The sequence below is a fragment of the Emericellopsis cladophorae genome, assembly GCF_022114955.1.
Source record: "Emericellopsis cladophorae strain MUM 19.33 chromosome Unknown NODE_4_length_1054762_cov_117_872525, whole genome shotgun sequence".
Lineage (NCBI taxonomy): Eukaryota > Fungi > Ascomycota > Sordariomycetes > Hypocreales > Bionectriaceae > Emericellopsis > Emericellopsis cladophorae.
This window is the reverse complement of record NW_026250929.1, coordinates 118,895-136,652: the sequence shown is the minus strand read 5'-3', so window position 1 is coordinate 136,652 and position 17,758 is coordinate 118,895. Positions and strand designations below refer to the sequence as shown.

At 57.2% G+C, this 17,758-nt stretch overlaps 6 protein-coding genes across 6 annotated transcripts; 5 read left to right on the top strand and 1 right to left on the bottom strand.

Annotated features, from left to right (window-relative positions):
- Positions 1-33: 33 nt before the first annotated feature.
- J7T54_006403 (Succinate dehydrogenase assembly factor-like protein) lies at positions 34-690 on the top strand (the record flags this gene model as incomplete). The annotated part of the gene is made up of 1 exon (XM_051502830.1): positions 34-690. The coding sequence occupies one exon, from the start codon at positions 34-36 to the stop codon at positions 688-690; it is 657 nt and encodes a 218-aa protein (XP_051365214.1).
- Positions 691-1,237: 547 nt separating this feature from the next.
- On the top strand, positions 1,238-2,837 carry J7T54_006402 (ATP-dependent RNA helicase-like protein; the record flags this gene model as incomplete). The annotated part of the gene is made up of 3 exons (XM_051502829.1): positions 1,238-1,500; positions 1,551-2,274; positions 2,325-2,837. The coding sequence occupies 3 exons, from the start codon at positions 1,238-1,240 to the stop codon at positions 2,835-2,837; spliced, it is 1,500 nt and encodes a 499-aa protein (XP_051365213.1).
- Positions 2,838-5,267: 2,430 nt separating this feature from the next.
- On the top strand, positions 5,268-11,451 carry J7T54_006401 (uncharacterized protein; the record flags this gene model as incomplete). The annotated part of the gene is made up of 5 exons (XM_051502828.1): positions 5,268-5,300; positions 5,393-5,441; positions 5,516-9,912; positions 9,980-10,165; positions 10,228-11,451. 5 exons carry the CDS (start codon positions 5,268-5,270, stop codon positions 11,449-11,451), a joined length of 5,889 nt encoding a protein of 1,962 aa, XP_051365212.1.
- Positions 11,452-11,978: 527 nt separating this feature from the next.
- J7T54_006400 (uncharacterized protein) lies at positions 11,979-14,381 on the top strand (the record flags this gene model as incomplete). The annotated part of the gene is made up of 1 exon (XM_051502827.1): positions 11,979-14,381. The coding sequence occupies one exon, from the start codon at positions 11,979-11,981 to the stop codon at positions 14,379-14,381; it is 2,403 nt and encodes an 800-aa protein (XP_051365211.1).
- A 538-nt stretch (positions 14,382-14,919) lies between these two features.
- J7T54_006399 (uncharacterized protein) lies at positions 14,920-15,478 on the top strand (the record flags this gene model as incomplete). The annotated part of the gene is made up of 3 exons (XM_051502826.1): positions 14,920-14,934; positions 15,056-15,279; positions 15,352-15,478. 3 exons carry the CDS (start codon positions 14,920-14,922, stop codon positions 15,476-15,478), a joined length of 366 nt encoding a protein of 121 aa, XP_051365210.1.
- Positions 15,479-15,771: 293 nt separating this feature from the next.
- J7T54_006398 (Mitochondrial substrate carrier family protein L-like protein) lies at positions 15,772-16,758 on the bottom strand (the record flags this gene model as incomplete). Its single annotated transcript, XM_051502824.1, has 1 exon — positions 15,772-16,758. One exon carries the CDS (start codon positions 16,756-16,758, stop codon positions 15,772-15,774), a length of 987 nt encoding a protein of 328 aa, XP_051365209.1.
- Positions 16,759-17,758: the final 1,000 nt, after the last annotated feature.

The window sequence follows — 17,758 nt, the reverse complement described above, 5'->3', positions numbered from 1 at the left end:
TTACACTGTAACCGAAACAACAGGAGCACCAACATGTCAACTGCGTCGCTATCTCGCGCTTTCCTTCGGCCGTCGCGCCGCCTGTTCGCGGTGCCTGTGCGAACTTTGACCACGACTTCGATTCGGTGGCACCAAGATCTCCCCAATACACCAGAGCTCGAGGTCGGCGAGCTGGAGGGTGCCAAGTTCAAGATCGAGCCTCTACGACGCACCGGCGAAGATGCCAACACCAAGCGCGCTCGTCTCCTGTACCAGTCGCGCAAGCGCGGCACGCTCGAGTCCGATCTGCTGCTCTCTACCTTTGCCGCCGCCAACCTGCCCACCATGACACCAGCACAACTCACCGAGTACGACTTGTTCCTGGACGAGAATGACTGGGACATCTACTACTGGGCAACGCAGCGCGAGTCGTCCTCCTCTACGAATCCGTCGTCGCCCAATCCAGCAGTTGCGGAGAGCAGCGCCAGCTCGACCGATCCTAGCAATGCCGAGGACATTATCAAGCGAGAACCTCCTCGCGGAGAATGGGCCCAGACAGTTGGGAACTACAGGCCTGCATACAGGCCCGTACCCGCCCGGTGGAGGGACAGCGAGGTCCTGGAGCTGCTCAGGCAGCATGTGAGGAACCGCAGCGTTGATGGAAGGGATGGCTCGGGCATGCAGTTTATGCCGGCTTTGGACTCTAAGTGAGCATGGATAGAGAGGTGGGAAACACCCTGTGTAGAATACAGTCGATGTCAAAGCACCACAGTGATCAACCCTTATCTGTACCTTACCTTACCTCCCTCAGACATGATTATTAAACTTCGCGCACGTGAGACGCAATTCACTAGGTCAGATACCTTGATAAACAAGCAGCGAAAATTTAATCATCGCCATGGGGCTCAATGCGAAATTCACTGTGCTGAGAAAGTTTTCCTTCACTGCCTGTGGCTGCGACCCCAGATCTCGCGGCAAGTGCATCTGTATAAATTGCGACCATTGCCCCTCTAAAGCTCCAAATTTGCCCCACCAAAACTGTGAGCTACACATCTACAATTCCACCCTCAGTTTGCCTTGACCTTCACTTCGAGCTTTCGCCTTCACTTCACTTCACCTTCACCTCACGGCAATCCCGACCTTTGCGAATCTGTGCCGCTACAAGAGTGCTTCTCTCGTTGGCTCTGACAGCGTGCACTCCTCTATTCTTCCACACCCGCACACTTCCTCTATTCTTCCACACCCGCACACTGCGATCATGGCTGATCTCGCCAGCCGCATCACGAAGCCAGACGGCTCGGCCGTCGAGAACACTCCAGTCGTTGAGGCTTCCCCTATGGAGGCCTCTTCCGACACCGCCGCCGACGCAGCTGTCTCTGGTGAAGCTCAGTTCGATAGCGCCGACGCTGGAGGCCCTGGATTGCACGAGCCCGACTACGACGTTGAGGTGTCGCTGAGCGCGCTGCAAGAGAACGAGGCTACCCCATTCCATTCCGCCACTACCTGGGAAGATCTGAACCTGTAGGTTGCACCACGCCCGACACCGCACTATTGCTAACCCATGTGCACAGCAAACCCGAACTCCTCAAGGGCCTCCAAGCTCTGAACTTCCTCAAGCCGTCCAAGGTGCAGGGCAAATCGTTGCCTCTGATGCTTAGCGATCCTCCGCGCAACATGCTCGCCCAGTCCCAGTCTGGCACAGGAAAGACGGCCGCTTTCGTCACCGCTATATTGTCGCGCGTGGACTTCAGCCAGCCCGACAAGCCCCAGGCACTTGTGCTCGCGCCCAGCCGTGAGCTCGCCCGTCAAATCGAGGGTGTTATCAAGGCCATTGGTCGCTTCGTGGAGAACTTGGCTATTGCCCCAGCAGTCCCCGGCGCCCTAGCACCAGGAGAGCCCGTCCGCATGCCGGTCGTGGTCGGTACTCCCGGCCGTGTGCAGGATATCATCCGCAGGCGGCAGCTCGATGTGTCCAACTTGAGGGTGCTCGTTCTCGATGAGGCTGACAATATGCTGGACCAGCAGGGTCTTGGCGACCAATGCATGCGCGTCCGCACCATGCTCCCTCCAGAGATCCAAGTGCTCCTGTTCTCGGCGACCTTCCCTGAGAAGGTGCTCAATTACGCCATGAAATTCGCACCCAACGCCCATTCCCTCAAGCTGCAACGCAGCGAATTGACCGTCAAGGGAATCTCTCAGATGTTTATCGACTGCCCCAACAATGAGGAAAAGTACACTATCCTGTGTCGATTATACGGTCTAATGACGATCGGTCAATCCGTGATCTTCGTCAAGGTGTGTTTCCAAAAAGCCCCGTGAGAGAATACCAGCTAACCAAGAAACAGACTCGCGAGAGCGCAAACATCATTGAACAGCGCATGACCGCCGATGGCCATAAGGTCTCCGCACTTCATGCCGCCTTCGAGGGTGCCCAGCGTGACGAGCTTCTCGCCAAGTTCCGCAGCGGCGAAAATAAGGTCCTGATTACTACGAACGTTCTGGCTCGCGGCATTGATGTGTCTAGTGTCTCCATGGTCATTAACTACGACATCCCCATGAAAGGTCGTAGCGACGATGAGCCCGACCATGAGACCTACCTCCACCGAATTGGTCGCACGGGTCGCTTCGGGCGCGTCGGTGTCTCCATTAGCTTCGTTTCCGACAAGAAGTCGTATCAGGGTTTGAATAAGATCGCCACCCACTATGGCATTGACTTGGTCAAGCTGGACACGGAGGACTGGGACGACGCTGAGGAAAAGGTCAAGGACGTCATCAAGAAGAACCGCGCGCAAGCGAGCTACGCTCCCAGCGCCACAGACAGCCAGAAGCAAGCACAGGCCGCCGCGAGCACCTCCTAGAACTGGGGCACGTCTGGCAGCGACACTGGTGGAGGTTCCGCCTCGCCCCAGACCTGGGGCTTCCCGCAGCAAGGGGCTTGGAACTTTCCTGCGCCAGCTCAGGTTGCTGCTTCTGCCTTGGGCCAGGCCGCCGGGGCCGTTGCCAATCATTGGGGTCAGTTTGTCAACAGCGGCACCCATCAACCTTTTGCTTAGAGCAGGATGAGCGCTTGTTTTTTATCATGAGTCGGCGACGACAACGAAGACATGAGTTATGGGGAGCATGGGGGGAGGAAGTATATGTCCTGGCTCTGTACGTACCTATGTACGTTTATTTGCATTGCGGCGGCACAACAGTGCACGGGATAGTAGATGTCTGTGAAGGATTCAGACATAAAATGATACCACAAACTTTACAGGGAAAGCTTGATGTACCCGAGTTGATGTAATGCCCTAGCAAGCAACTGTAAGTTTGTAGTTATCCCATCTAAAGTGTCTGTGTTAGCCAGCCTACAGCCAACGTGAAGCACAAGCCACTCACCGCAAAGTTCGTCCACCGCTGCCCTTCTGTCACTAGATCGCAGACTCCAGAGCCGCGAATGATCCCAGGTTGCTTGGAGACAAGAAACTTTCAAGAACTCTAGTACGATGATAGAATGTTTCACAAAAGCGACAGAAGAAGGGTGGACTACAGGTTAGGCTAAATCTATGATCCCTAGCCACACGTACCTTAGTTATACTTGCAGGCGGCACAGGCGCCCATGGCCCCCCCTTCCTTTACTGGCACCAAGACAGCCCAGCCAGCCTCCAGGTGACCTTCTCACCGCTACCGAGAACAACCTTCCCCCCTGCACCGCTCCAACAATACTCCAACAAGCGAACAGAGATCAACACCGACCAAACTTGCGGTGACTGCTCGGGCCCTTCTCTAGCCACGTTCCCACGTCGACTCATCGCCCGTCAGTCGGACCTCGGTCGGCGTCCACATTGAGCGGACCTATCAACGACTCGACGTTGGGTAGCGGTCCTAGCGGAGCTGCATCCAGGCCGCAACTAATGTCTACATGTCCCACGTAGGTAGACACTGTACTGTAGGAAGCTACCCCACGCAGCATGCGACCGAACAACGCCATCAGCATCCGTAGAAGAACAGTGTGCCACGTCGTACGAGGTATATTCTTGAGATGCGAAGTTCGAGGACAAAGCCGTGACCTGGTGACCTGGCTGCAGCTAATACATGACTGAGTACTACTAGACTAGCAAGTACGTACATTTCGCTGGCTCATTCATGTCAGGCAGGTAGGTGGTGAACCTGCATGGCGACCTGTCTCTCTGCGCTGCGCTGGCGGCCAGCCAGCCAGCGCATATGCATCGCGCGTCGAGGCCCAATGCCTTTTCCCCCGCCTCACAATATGCTGCTGCTGGGCAGCCGCGCTTGCTTTGAATGACATGATCATGCAACCCTGCCGCTATCGCGAACGCCTCCCGAAACTGGACATGGGAGATGATTCACAGGGCTCTGTATCCGTACCCATTCATTGATTCAGTCCCAGCCGGCCACGACCCGCATGGTGAGGATCCTCGAGAACCGCTGTCTACGTGGCAGCTGTCGATTGAGGTACCCGTGGTTTCTGCATAGGTCCATGCGCCAATGAGAGCCAAGCACGACGGCGTCCATGCTGGGTCGAGTCGAACTTGTGTCATTCGCAGTTGGGTCCTCAATCATGTGTTGTTGGGCTCTTCTATACGTACGTACGTGCGGCGAGTGCTCTATGGGAACCCCAGAACGGATTCTATGCCAGCTGCTACCGAACGAGGGGGGGCTGGCATCAATACGTGGTCACCACCGCTGCAGCTAGTAGGCTGGGATCGAAAGCCGGAGGCTGGGATCGTGCTTTAGACTGGGCACTAGGGACCCATCCTCATGCTTCTCTCTCAAAGAAACAAGGGACGTGGGAAGAAAACTCGGACCAGGAAGAACAAGCGGTCTCGTCTGGCGTCAGAGGTATGACCTGGCAGGTTCTCCCACTCGTTCACAGACTTGTTGGGCCCCGGCATATCTGCACATCGCATCACCACATCACGACCTTGAGCTATATCCCATCCTTTCCTGTTGCATCCTCACAACGCACATCACGCACACCCACCTCCTTCGCAGTTGGCTTCTGGACTTGCATGCTGCCTTGAGCACAGTCAGCCACTTGTTCACATTTTACTCCCCCCTCCAGCGTGCCATTTGATTTTCTTACAGACGCCCAAAGCGCACTGCATTGTCAATCACACAGCAGCACACATCCATCCCACCATCCCGCGCCGCAGCTCACGTCGACCACCCTACTGCATCTACCCGAGGAGCCCAACCCACCCCAACCCATTCCGATTCGACCAAGAGAGCTGCACGGAGACCGTTGATATAAACGGTCCCCAGCTCACCCACACTCAGACGATCTCATGGGGTCGAAAGCCAAGAAGGCCGGCAACAAAGTATGAGCTACGATCCAGGCACATCGGCCTACGATTATCGGCGTGCCGTCGATTTCTCCTCAGTTCAGTGGTCTAATTTTAACAATGTACAGTACTCTCAGCCTGAACTATCAGATGACGAGCAACCACAACAACCTCAAGGTATGCATGCGCGAGCGAAGCAAGTCCCATGCCGGACTAAGGCCTGGTAGCTAACCACACCGTGGCAACTTCAGATGGTGAACAAATAGACGCCGAGGCAGCCCCTGCCGAGGAGGGGTCCAAGGGGCCCTTGTCCAAGAAAGACAAGAAGAAGCTCAAGAAGAAGCAGAAGAAGGCAGAGAAGGCTGCAGGACCGCAGAATGACACACCAGCATCGGCACCAGCACCAGCACCTGCAGATGCCGAGGCCGAGACGGCGGCCCCATCTGAGCCCGCACAAGAGCCGGAAGTAAAGGTCGACGCTGAAGCTGAGCCCGAGAGCAAGGCGGACGCTGAGCCCGAGAGTAAAGCGGAAGCTGAGCCTGAGGCCGCAGGCATGGTTGAGTCCGACGGCAAAGCAGATGCTACAGCTCAAAGTAAAGCAGATGCCCAGCCCGAGGAGAAGCTGGATGCCGAGTCCAATCCTGCGGAATCATCCGCAGCACCTGATCAGCCTCCTGAAACAGAGGTAGCGCCCGAAAATGACGTTCCTGCTGTCGAGTCTGGAGAAAAGGTAGACACTGCGTCGGAACCGAAGGTCGTCGCGGAACCGGAGCAGAAGGCAGACGTCGAGCCAGAACCGACAACACAACCGGAGCCACAACCCGAGGAGGCGTCGGAAGCGACAAAATCATCAGAGCCTGACCCAGAGCCCACACCTGAAACCACAAAAGAGCTAGAGCAACCGACACCAACCCCGCCAGAACCGGCTTCCGACCCAGCAACTGCTGTTGCCGCCGAGGAAGAAGCGGTTGAGGCCACCTCTTCCGGCAAGAAGAAGAAAAAGAAGAAGAAGAAGGGCAAAGGAGGCGACATAGCCCAGGAGGCTCCAGCACCCACACCGGCAGAGGACACCACCAAGGCGACAGAGGAAGCTGCCGAGAAGGAGGCCGCCGAAGCCGCCGCTAAGGAAGCTGCCGAGAAAGAAGCCGCCGAGAAGGAGGCCGCCGAAGCTGCCGCTAAGGAAGCAGCCGAGAAGGAGGCTGCAGAAAAGGAAGCTGCGGAAAAGGAAGCTGCTGAGAAGGAAGCTGCTGAGAAGGAAGCCGCTGCCGCTAAGGAGGCTGCCGAGAAAGAAGCTGCCGAGAAAGCTGCTGCCGAAGCTGCTGAGAAGGAAGCTGCTGAGAAGGAAGCCGCTGAAGCCGCCGAGAAAGAAGCTGCCGAGAAGGAAGCCGCCGAGAAGGAGGCCGCCGAGAAAGCTGCTGCCGAAGCTGCTGAGAAGGAAGCCGCTGAAGCCGCCGAGAAGGCTGCTGCCGAAGCTGCTGCTGAAGCCGCTGAGAAGGAGGCTGCCGAGAAAGCTGCTGCTGAAGCTGCTGAGAAGGAAGCCGCTGAAGCCGCCGAGAAAGAAGCTGCCGAGAAGGCTGCTGCCGAGAAAGCTGCTGCCGAAGCTGCTGCCGAGAAAGCTGCTGCCGAAGCTGCTGCTGAAGCCGCCGAGAAGGAGGCTGCCGAGAAAGCTGCTGCCGAAGCTGCTGAGAAGGAAGCCGCTGAAGCCGCCGAGAAAGCTGCTGCCGAAGCTGCTGAGAAGGAAGCCGCTGAAGCCGCCGCTGAAGCCGCCGAGAAAGCTGCTGCTGAAGCTGCTGAGAAGGAAGCCGCTGAAGCCGCCGAGAAGGAGGCCGCCGAAAAGGAAGCCGCTGAAGCTGCCGCTAAGGAAGCTGCCGAGAAGGCTGCTGCCGAGAAAGCTGCTGCTGAAGCTGCTGAGAAGGAAGCCGCTGAAGCCGCCGAGAAGGAAGCCGCTGAAGCTGCCGCTAAGGAAGCTGCCGAGAAAGCTGCTGCCGAAGCTGCTGAGAAGACTGCTGCTAAAGAAGCTGCCGAACAGGAAGCCAAAGAGGCAGGGGAGACTGCTAAAGATGAACCTGAGGAGCCTGTGCCAACCGGCAGCAAAAAAAGCAAAAAGAACGACAAGAAGAAGGCCAAGAAACAGGCTAAGAAAGCTGCCGAGAAGGCTGTTGAAGTTTCTGAAGAACCTGCGAAGGCAGATTCAGAGGTGGACGGGAAGGACCTCGTGATCGCCGCGACACCAGCTGGTGCAGCTGACATCGCAGGTGCTGCTGCGGCCTCCGAGTTGCCCGAAGATGCTGAACGTTCTGAATCAACCAAAGAGGCTACTGCCTCTGATGAGCCCGTCAACACCGCCGCCCCCCCCGACGACAAAGCCCAGGAGCCTGATTCGCCGGACAAACCATTGAGCGACGCAGAGGTAGCCACTGCCGAGTCGATGCCAGCAGGCGCCAACGATTCGACGGCTGTTCCGGATGCTGGGGTTGTTGAAGAACATCCGGAGGACTTGGTTGAAGAGCCCAAGGAGACAACGCCTGATGCGCCAACTGCCGATGACCAAACTCGAGAAGCCTCGAAAGACGACAGTGGTGACGTTGACTCCTCCGGCGTGGATGCTGCCAAATCCGTCGAGCCCTTAGACTCCGAGGCAAAGGCGGCGACTGAGTCCGAACAGTCAGTGGACGAAGTTGCGAAGGACGATGATGCAGCTGTCAACGCGCAGCTCAAGGACGCGACCGTCGATGTCGACATAGGCGCGGAAGAGGCGCAGCCAGAGTTGTCAGGACAAACCTCTGACTCCCTTGATGCTCCAAATCAGGAACCGGCACCAACTACAGAGGCGAATGTGGAAGAGCCAGTCGTAACGGAGGAAGCTACTGATAAAGACGTGGTGGCTGTGGTAGCCGATGAAGAGAAGGCCGCGCCTGTGGGCGTAGAGGAGGACATCGACAACACCGAGTCTAGGCCCACTGACGCCACGGCTACAGCTGGCAAAGATCTCGAAGACAACCTGGATTCAGCTTTGGAGGATCGCACTCCTAAACAAGACGAGTCTGAGTTGAGTAATTCAGAGGCCAAGGTCGAGGAAAGCCCAAATCAGCAGAAGCACGAGGATCTTGACACTGTAGAGGAGACGACTGTCGACGACCATGCTGCCGCTGACAAGCCTGAATCAGCGGTGGACAATCCGGAGCTAGATACGACTGAGCCTTCTCTTGTTGGTGATCATAGTCGCGAGGCCGATGCACCCAGCTCTAAATCTCCGGAAGCGCCCGAGGCTTCTTCTGAAGCCGATGAGCTTTTGGATGAGGGGCCAGAAGCCACGGAGGACACAACGGATACCACAGTTGCAACTGCAGACTCTGACAACAGAAAAGACGTCGTTGCTCAGACGACCGAAGAGCCTGTTACAACTGAATCCGTGAGTCTCCCCAAGGCTGACAGCATAGCAGAACCAGCAGTGGACACGCCAGACATCGAGGAGCCTACTCAGGACAACATGAATACGTCATCTATGACAGACGGCGTTGCTGAAGACAAGGAGCAGGACGCTGCCGAGGCTCCTGAGGCAGAGTCTGAAGCACCTGTAGTGCCTACTGAGGATACCTCTGATTCTAAGGAAGGCCCCACAATGGCCGCCGAGGACGATACAGGAGCCACCAAGGCTGAGGCTGGAGAAGTTGCCGATGAGGCTGCAGTTGCGGTAGCCGCAGCACAAGATGACGCCGCCGCCGAAGCGTCACCTGCTGCTGGTGCTTCCGACTCAGCCAAGGCTACTGAGGCTGTCGACATGTCTCCTGAGCTATCTTCTGAACGGACCCCTGCACCAGAGCCAGGACAAGACGAAGACGTGGACGATAATGTCAAGCCCTCAGACCTGGAGACGCACGTCTCCGAGCCAAAGCACGTCGAGACTGATATAGAAAAGGAAGTTCAGGACTCTGAGGAGCCCCAGGCTGCTGAGCCGGCTGAACCAATCGTTGACCAAGAGACGCCTATGGAAGCAGTTGAGCCGAGCGCCAAAGCTGTGTCGGATATTGATGCGCAGCCTGAAGTCGAGCCCCAGGAAGCCGGGGCGGACGCGGTTGAACATGCGCAAGCGCCGGCGGAACCAGCAGCGCCAGTCGAACCCGCTGAACCAGAGGGCATTCCCGCCACCAGCGCTGTCTCTGCAGTTGAGCCCCAACCCGAGGCGGAAGAGCGAGCAGCGCCCGCACCCGAGCCCGCACCCGAACGCGAGGCCTCCAAGGGGCCCGAGAAGGTGGAGAAGCACGACTTGGTTGGGAAGTTGAAGCCCGTGACGGACAAGGTCGTTGAGAGGACCAGGAAAGGTGAGGAAGAAGACCTTTCATTACGTGATGATACCCATTTGGAATTCTTGCAGGAGGATGTGGTGGTGGACAATGTAGCTGACGCCCAGGCAAGGAGTGGTGATGGCATTCTGTCTCTGCGTTCTGGCGGTCTCTCTGCAATTCGCGACGAGCAGGATAAGCCTGGTCTGGTCGTGAGGACTTGTCGAGGGGATACGGGGCGGGAGGCAGTGGGCGCAACTGATTTCGGGCTCGCCACTACGGACGACTCGAGCCAGACTGTGCAAGGCGACGTGGACGACGGCAATGCGCGAGATGGGGGAATCGAGCACGACACATCCGACCTAGTCTGTCTGAGCGCTGGACCCGCGATGGCTACGACAATGGACAAGTTTATCACTTTTGGTTATGCAGGCGAAAGGCTATTACCTGCAGCAGCGAGTCAAGCTTCACCTGGCATATCCGAGCGAGCGCATCAAGGCGGAGTCTCCGAAGCACCTGTGGCAGAACAGCGGCCCAGACTGGCTCATTCGAGCACGCAAACAGACGAGGAGTCTTTCAACCGCCACAGCAGACTGCCGCCTACTGCGACTGAGCCTCGTGCGCCTACTCCTGGAGTAGTCTTGCCCGATTCAGACATGGTCAATTTGCATCGTGCGCAGACCCTTCGGCACAAGAAGAAGCTGTCTGTCCGCGCAGCCGAGGATACGCTAGCTGCTGCCGTGGTGATCTTTGCCACTGCCGAAGTGCTCAGCCCACCCTCCAGCCCACCACTCTTGAGCAGTCCCCGGAGTGATGGGGGCTTGCCGAACTTTGAAGTCTCCTTGAAGCATGGTTCACCACCCAACTGCAGAGAAACCGCCGCCGCTCCCCAGTGGTCCATAGGATCGGAGGATGGAGAGGAAGCTGTTTACACTGAAGATGAAGGTCTTCCAAAGTCAGCTGCTGACTTGTATACAGACGATAGGCACAGAGACCCAAGCGACAGAGAGCGTGAGAAGCGTCGTAGTCGCCGCCACTCTCACCAATCGGCACACTCTGGCAGAAGTCGCGGGGAAGAGGAGCCCAAGGAGAGCCGAAAGCGGTCGTCGCACACCTCGCATGGCACGGCCCACCCTTCAATAAGCTCGCAACGCAGCCAGCGCCGGCGTGCAGAGGATCCTGAGTCTGGCACGCGCACGCCCCCACGGCGACGCGACAGTGGTTACTCTGGTGACAGTCCCGGCAGTACTGGCCGTCGGCATCGAGAGCGTGCCGAGACGTTACCCGACGAGCAGGACGCGCGCGAAAGACGCAGGGCTGAGCGCAAAGCTAGGGAAAAGGAAGCTGAGCGACGCGAGGTCCTCCGGTCGAGAGAGGCACAGCGACGCGAGCAAGACGACACGGAGCGTCGTCGACACCGATCTTCCCGACGACAGAGCCATTCTAGCTATCAAGCCAGACCCGAGCCGCCCAGGGACGTCCCCATTGCCGATGACGATCAACTCCCCGAGAAAAAGTTCTTCGATATCAAGAACGCTGAAGGCGTCTATGGCGACGGTACCATCCGCCCGGGGTCACTGCGAAGTGTGTCGACGACTCGAGAAGAGGTGCACGCACCCACCACCGAGCCATACATCCGCCCACCACCCACCCGGGCGGAGTCGTCGAGGAGGAATACAACGTCTCGTTCCAAGGCTGGCTCCAGTCGGCGCTCGACCGACGAGACGCGCCCAAAGTCAAGCAAGTCACGGGAGGATTCCTACGCTGGCTCGTCGCACAAGTCGCGGGCCCCACCGGAGGACGCTGCTCGCAAGGCAAGGCACCAGGAGCGCAGGAGGGCGAAGGAGGAGGAGAAGAAACCGACCGGCATTAAGGCCGCCTTCAAGCGGATCTTTGCCTCGTGATTGGTTTGTTCTGGTGTCCTCAAGGTTTACGACCTTGATGTATAATGTCTGTTACGATTTTCACGAGATAGGTCCTGGGCGGATCACGACAGCTACGCCTCGGGAGTTATCAGAATGGATTTGCAATGAATTTGACCACTATGGAAAACAAGAAGAAGAAGAAAGCCATCAATACAGCACTGCGATGAATCTAGGGTCTGTAGTACATGCCAGGGTCCACAACAAAGGGGTTTCAAAACAAACTTCCGCAAGTGGCATTTAGAGCCGCACCGCCTCGAGTCTATACTTGTGTCGGGCAAAGAATGAGCACTTGATGTAAAAATTTATGTTCAACTTGGTAATTTGAAGCTTTGTGGCCCTTGGAAGGGCGACTGTGTCTTCCCTGGAAGCAGCAAAAAGTGCTCGCTCTGCTGTTCCCACTTAACACTGCTAATGTTCAGATCCTTGGTCACCTCAACATTGCAACCACCGCCTATCAGCCAGCTCACGAGATCGATGTGCTCAGTTGAGTCGCGGAATCAAGCAAAATGAAGGCCGGTATTGTTGTCCTCCTTGTCGCTGCGGCGGCGGCACATGTCATCCCTCACGACGCCTCCTCCAGCATTCCCCCCGACCTGGCTCTGGCCCGCCGTACGCCCAAGACCTCACACGCACTCGACGGGAGTCATGGCAAGTGTATCGCCGCCATCGCGGACGCCGAGGACGCCTCCCGTCAGACCAAACCCCACGAAACCAGAGAGAAGAGATCCCCTGAGGAGCCTCTGCATCTCGAGATAAACCCTCCTTTCAGATATCACATTCCCGAAACCCCCGAGAAAAAGCACGCGAGACTCGAGGGGCAGCTGGTGAAGGTCGCCAAGCACTTGTTGGATGATCCTGTGGAGGGCGACGATCCTGCTGATTACATACACCCTGAACTGAAGGAGAAATGGATCGAATATGTGGAGGACGCTGAGAAGAAGAATCCGCCAAAGACACCGGAGGTGGAGCCTCCTACAAAGCCTAGCCATACATCCCCTTCTGAATCATCTTCTGACGAGCAGTCGAAGGAGGTTGAGCCCACTGGCGAAGATGGGGGTTCTGACGAGGTGGGACCTCAAGAGCCCGACATTCAGCCCGCTGAAGAGCTTCAGGAGCCTGAAGTTCAAAGTGTGGAACAATTCATCGCTGAAGATGAGACTGATAAGGGTGACCCTCACGAACCAGAAAAGCCGAGCGACAAACAAGTCCAACATGCCGAGGCCAGCGCGTCGGAGGAGGCGAAGCCGAACAAGAAGGAAAAGGTACCCAAGGAAGTCAAGAAAGCACATAAGACTGCCAAGCCTTCAAAAGGGCGAAAAGGGCCGAAACATGGCGGGAAGAAAGGCGCATCCGATAATATGGGCAAAGGCATGGGTAAGGGGTCCGATGCAGGGTCTGCCATATCACGCATGGGCGTCCCAGCAGCTGCGGTTCTCGGGGCCGCAAGCGTCGTACCTGAGGGCCTTGCCGCAGCCTCTGGCCCTGGCACTGCAGCTGTGGGAGGTGAGGCGCTTGCAAGGGCCAAAGTGCCTGGAACGGAGAGCCTTGGAGAGGCTCTGAACCTTGGAGGCGTCGGGAATCCTGCGGATGCAGTCATTGATACGGAATCCCTTGGAAACACGGACAGTCTCGCTACTTCTGAAGCGCTTGCAGGCACCGATGTTCCCGGCAAGGGGCCTGAGAATCTCCCAAACACTGGCCTCGACCTCGCCACTCCAGACGCCGAAACTGTAGGAGCTGAGAGTAGCCCAGCAACCAAGGGTCACTCTGCGATAGGTACTGGTAGTAAGATCCTGGGAGCGGCCGCTCTTGCGGGAGGCGTGGCGAGCAAGATTGCCGAAGGCGTGGTGAAGCTGAGTAACCCACTGCCCGTCCCACCGGCCAACGGGACCAAGAAGCAAGACGAGGTGCAAGCGGAGATGGAGCTCGGTCCGAGCACTCTGTACGAGGGGGGCCAGGACGAGGACCAGGACGAGGAAAACCGAGAGCCAGATGACCGCGACGATGTTGACAAGGACCTGGAAGAGGCCGACCAGGATGAAAATAGCCAGGACGAAGGTAATGCCGAGGGTGCGATCAAGAAGGACATGGACAACGTGGTGGATTTCTTCGGCAGAGCAGCCAAGAGGCTGCTTGACATTCTCAGAAAACTACGTGCTCTGCAGATGGAAAGCAAGGCTGCCAACAAGCAGGACAAGGAAAACGAAGAAAAGCAGAAGGCCATAGACGACGCCCAGGGGCAGAAGGATCATGAGGACCAGGAGACCTCTCAGAAGCAGAAGGTCAAGGAAAAGGCTCAGAAGAAGAAGGACAAGGTGAGCGCTCAAAAGCAGAAGGACAAATCGAAGGCCCAAAAGAAAAAGGATAAACAGCATGCCCAAAAGCAAAAAGACAAGGCGAGCGCTCCAAAGCAGGAGGACAAGGAAACCAGCCAAAAGCACAAGGTCAAGGAAACCCCCCCAGAGCACAGGGTCGAGGAAACCCCCCAGGAGCAGAAGGGCGAGGGGAATGTCCCAAAGGGCGCGGAGAATCTCCGAATCCAGAAGATCGAGGCGAACGCTCAACGGCTGGCCGAACTGCGCCATGGCGCAGGAGAACGCTTAAAGGTGACGGCATTTGGCAAGGAGCTCGACCGGATAGGTTTTGGAGCCCCAGGGAACGAAGTGATGAGCGGCATGGCAAAGCAGGTCCTGGACGTGGCCAGCGGCGAGTCCGAGATGACCGGCAAGCAGGGATCGCCGTACACGGTCAACGGCGTACAGATAGACCCCAACTGGAAGGAGAAGCACATGGAGCTCTTTGCGGCTGGTCAAGCCTGTGTAGATTTCGAGCACTTTAGGCTGCTGGAGCTGGTGGAGGCCGACGAGCTGTACCAGGCAGTGAAGGGCAAACCCTCCGGCTATTTCTAGACGCAGGTCACGATGCCTTCTTCTCAAGATGAACCCTGGCAGCTCAGTCGCCTTACAGTGGCTGGATATCTTCATCTTGAGACACCCTGAGAGGCATCTGCGATTGCGGATATTTCGTTTAGATTGGGCGCACACTCACATCATGGTAGACAATATAGTCCATGTGTCATGAAATCATGTCAATTGCGTGAGTTGACAGTGGAAATCGCAGCACAATATTGGCACCTCGACTTGTCGTGCTGGGAGAGCCGTGTCTGCGCTCCATGAAGTCAGAGCTCATCACGTGAGAACCTGCCGAGCCCCACTGCCGCCGGCGAATTGTCGGCGCGCACAAGGCCCAATGCAGCCCTAGAATTTCGCCCATTTTGCGCACCCCACCCGAATTTCGAGCGAAATTTCAGGACTGCGATTTGCCAGCAAGCCCGTCCGTCCACGCTCAAGCCAAACCACCACGACAACCCATCTTCGGCGCAGGATTCGACTTCTTTGCGACCCTCACTCGACTACTCAACCCCTTCCTACCCTCAATACCGCAGCAATGGCTCCCCAGACCGTACGTACAACATGATCACCGCTTTGCTGTTTGCCCAGGCCACCAACCCCCCTCCCCCCCCCTTCGGGCGGACGGCACTGGCAAGATGCAGTAGGCTAAAATCATATCTCTCTTGATGCAGAAGAAGGTGCAGAAGCAGACGAAGAAGTTCGTCATCAACGCTTCGCAGCCCGCCAACGACAAGATCTTTGACGTCTCGGCCTTTGAGAAGTTCCTCCAGGACCGCATCAAGGTCGAGGGCCGCACCAACAACCTGGGCGACAACGTCCAGATCTCCCAGAAGGGCGACGGCAAGATCGAGATCATTGCCCACAATGACCTCTCCGGTCGCTACCTCAAGTACTTGTAGGTTATCCCTCTCGAAATTCTGTTTCTACCGATTCTCCCCGGACACACTGGCTAACTGGTATCGCACAGGACCAAGAAGTTCCTCAAGAAGCAGCAGCTTCGTGACTGGCTCCGCGTCGTCTCCACCTCGCGCGGTGTCTACGAGCTCAAGTTCTACAACGTCGTCAACGACGCCGACGAGGAGGACGACGAGTAAACGTGCCGCTTCCGACCTTTTTCACGCATTTCATGATTCCAAAATTGGGACACGGACGGCGGTCAGGCGCTTGGATGGCTTGGGCATTGGGGATATAGGAAGCGGCCACCTCCTGCGGGTGGATGTTCGGCGGCTTTTTTGCCAAATACAAAAAACAAACCATTTGAGGGGCTCCAAATTCTTGTCAATGTATTCGTGACTGGGGTGGTATAATTCGCTCTGCATGATGCTTGCGCCGTGTATTTCGTACATTCCTGGTCTCCATTTCCGCTCCTGACCGTATCCTGCTTCCTTCACCCAGGCAAGCTCCTAAACACAGCCTCCCACACCAGCAACGCCATGGCGTTCGCAGGGAACGCCCGGAGGAAGCACGGCAGGAAGCCCCTCCAGTACCCCTTGATGCCCTGCTCCTGATAAATCGTCCTCGCGGCGTCCTTCCAGCGCGGGAAACGCCTCTGCCCGTCGCCCAGCCCACCGCCCAGCGGATCCGTCATGATCCTCTGCTTGACCACGTCACTCGGGTAGCACGTCAGCCAGTAGACCTGGGCACTCAAGCCGCCGGCCCAAAAGTTGATGGCCGGCGTGCTCATGGCCGTGTGCCGCCGCATGGCGTTGGAGATGACGTTGTACGAGCTCCACCAGAAGAAGAAGAAGGCGCGGAAGACGAGCGTCGCCGACAGCCCGTGAAAGACACCCTGTACGCCGTGATGCTTGTAGATGCGGCTCAGGCAGTCCAGCGGGCCCGAGTAGCGCCTGTCGGCTTTTTTGGCCGCGTACTGGATCTGCAGGCGCGCCTTGATGTGCTCCACGGGGGCGGCGATGAAGCTGACCGTCGCGCCGGCCATCATGCCCGCAATGCCGTGCCCAGAGGAGGGCAGGGCCGCCTTGTCGACGCCGTAGACGCGGTCGGAGAGGAGTCGGCGGTACACGTTCAGGCTGCCCATCATGATGGAGTCCATAAACATCCAGCCCAGCAGCGGCGGCGTGGCCCCCTTGTACAGACCCCGGACGCCCTCGTTCCGCAGCGTCTGCATCGCACACTCGAGCGGGCCCCGGAAGCGGCTCGAGTCGGTCGTCTGCAGGCGCACCTTGACCGTGTCAAAGGGGTGGCCGACGGTGAGCTTGGCGACGCCGCTGAAGACACCGGCGACGAAGCCCTTGTAGTCATGGCCGGCCGAGGATGTCGATGTCCGGGCGGGCTCGACAGCTGGGGCGACTAGGGCGTTGGCGGAGGGCTTGAGCACGGGCGGCGGTGCTGCGACAGCGAGTGAGGGCGCCATGGTGTTCGAGCGAGCGAGCGCTGTCCAGCCAAGGTGTGTGCGAGTAATCTTATTGTTTTCGTCGGGCTTTCTCCTCGATACCAATGGATTGGTCTGCTCATGTACTGAGGTCCGGCCCTCGACGCAGATTATTTACATTGGGGTTCCTCGAGAGCGATGTCGGAGACGTACGTCGTGGAAATTGGGTCGGCAGGTCGAGAAAGGTGGACGGTCTGAATCACTGCGGCTATAATCAAGTCACTCGAGCAAAGGTCTGCCTCAGCCCAGACGCGGCCCTCACTTTGGCAGGATGGAATCGCATGAAGCCGCCGTGGGGATTCCATTGGGGTGAGTAATATCCGACACTCGAGGGAGCAAGTTATAACAGCGTCATCGGTTTTTCTCTATCCTAGTAAGCCAGCCAGCCAGCCAGCCAGCCACAGCAGCACAGGGTAGGTAGGTAGGTAGGTAGGTAGGTAGGTAGGTACCTTACCCTTTCGTTTGGATATTGTTTCTACGTATTTCATCAGCGCGTGGCCTCGGGCGCTGCCGACTTGGCAGGTACAGCAAGCAAACTCACTCAGCACCAGCGACGCTCAGGAACAAGGTAGGGAAGAGAGTGGCAGGGTTAATCACCTTCGTCATCACCATCCGCCAACCCTTAAACTATGCTATGCTATGATGTTATGATATGATCACATGTCGCCAGATCCCTCCTCTACCAGTCGTCCTCCAAAATCAAAATAGATCAGCGGACCTATGCTGCGCTGTGCAACCAGAATAGCCAAGTCATGTCGTCGTAATGCAAAGTGCAGAGAAGGAGAAAAAAAGAAGAAAAAAAGGAAGACAGTAAACATCTATGCCGACCGTGCCCCCATTGCGCTGCGGGTTTGCACCATCCTTCTTGTCCCAGGTCCAGTCCATCCTGATTAGCGTCCTCATGAAGAGGATTCCTGATCCAACAGTATATCTTTTGAAGATCGGCACGAAAAGAGTCCGTATCGTTAACGGGCTCTAGTGC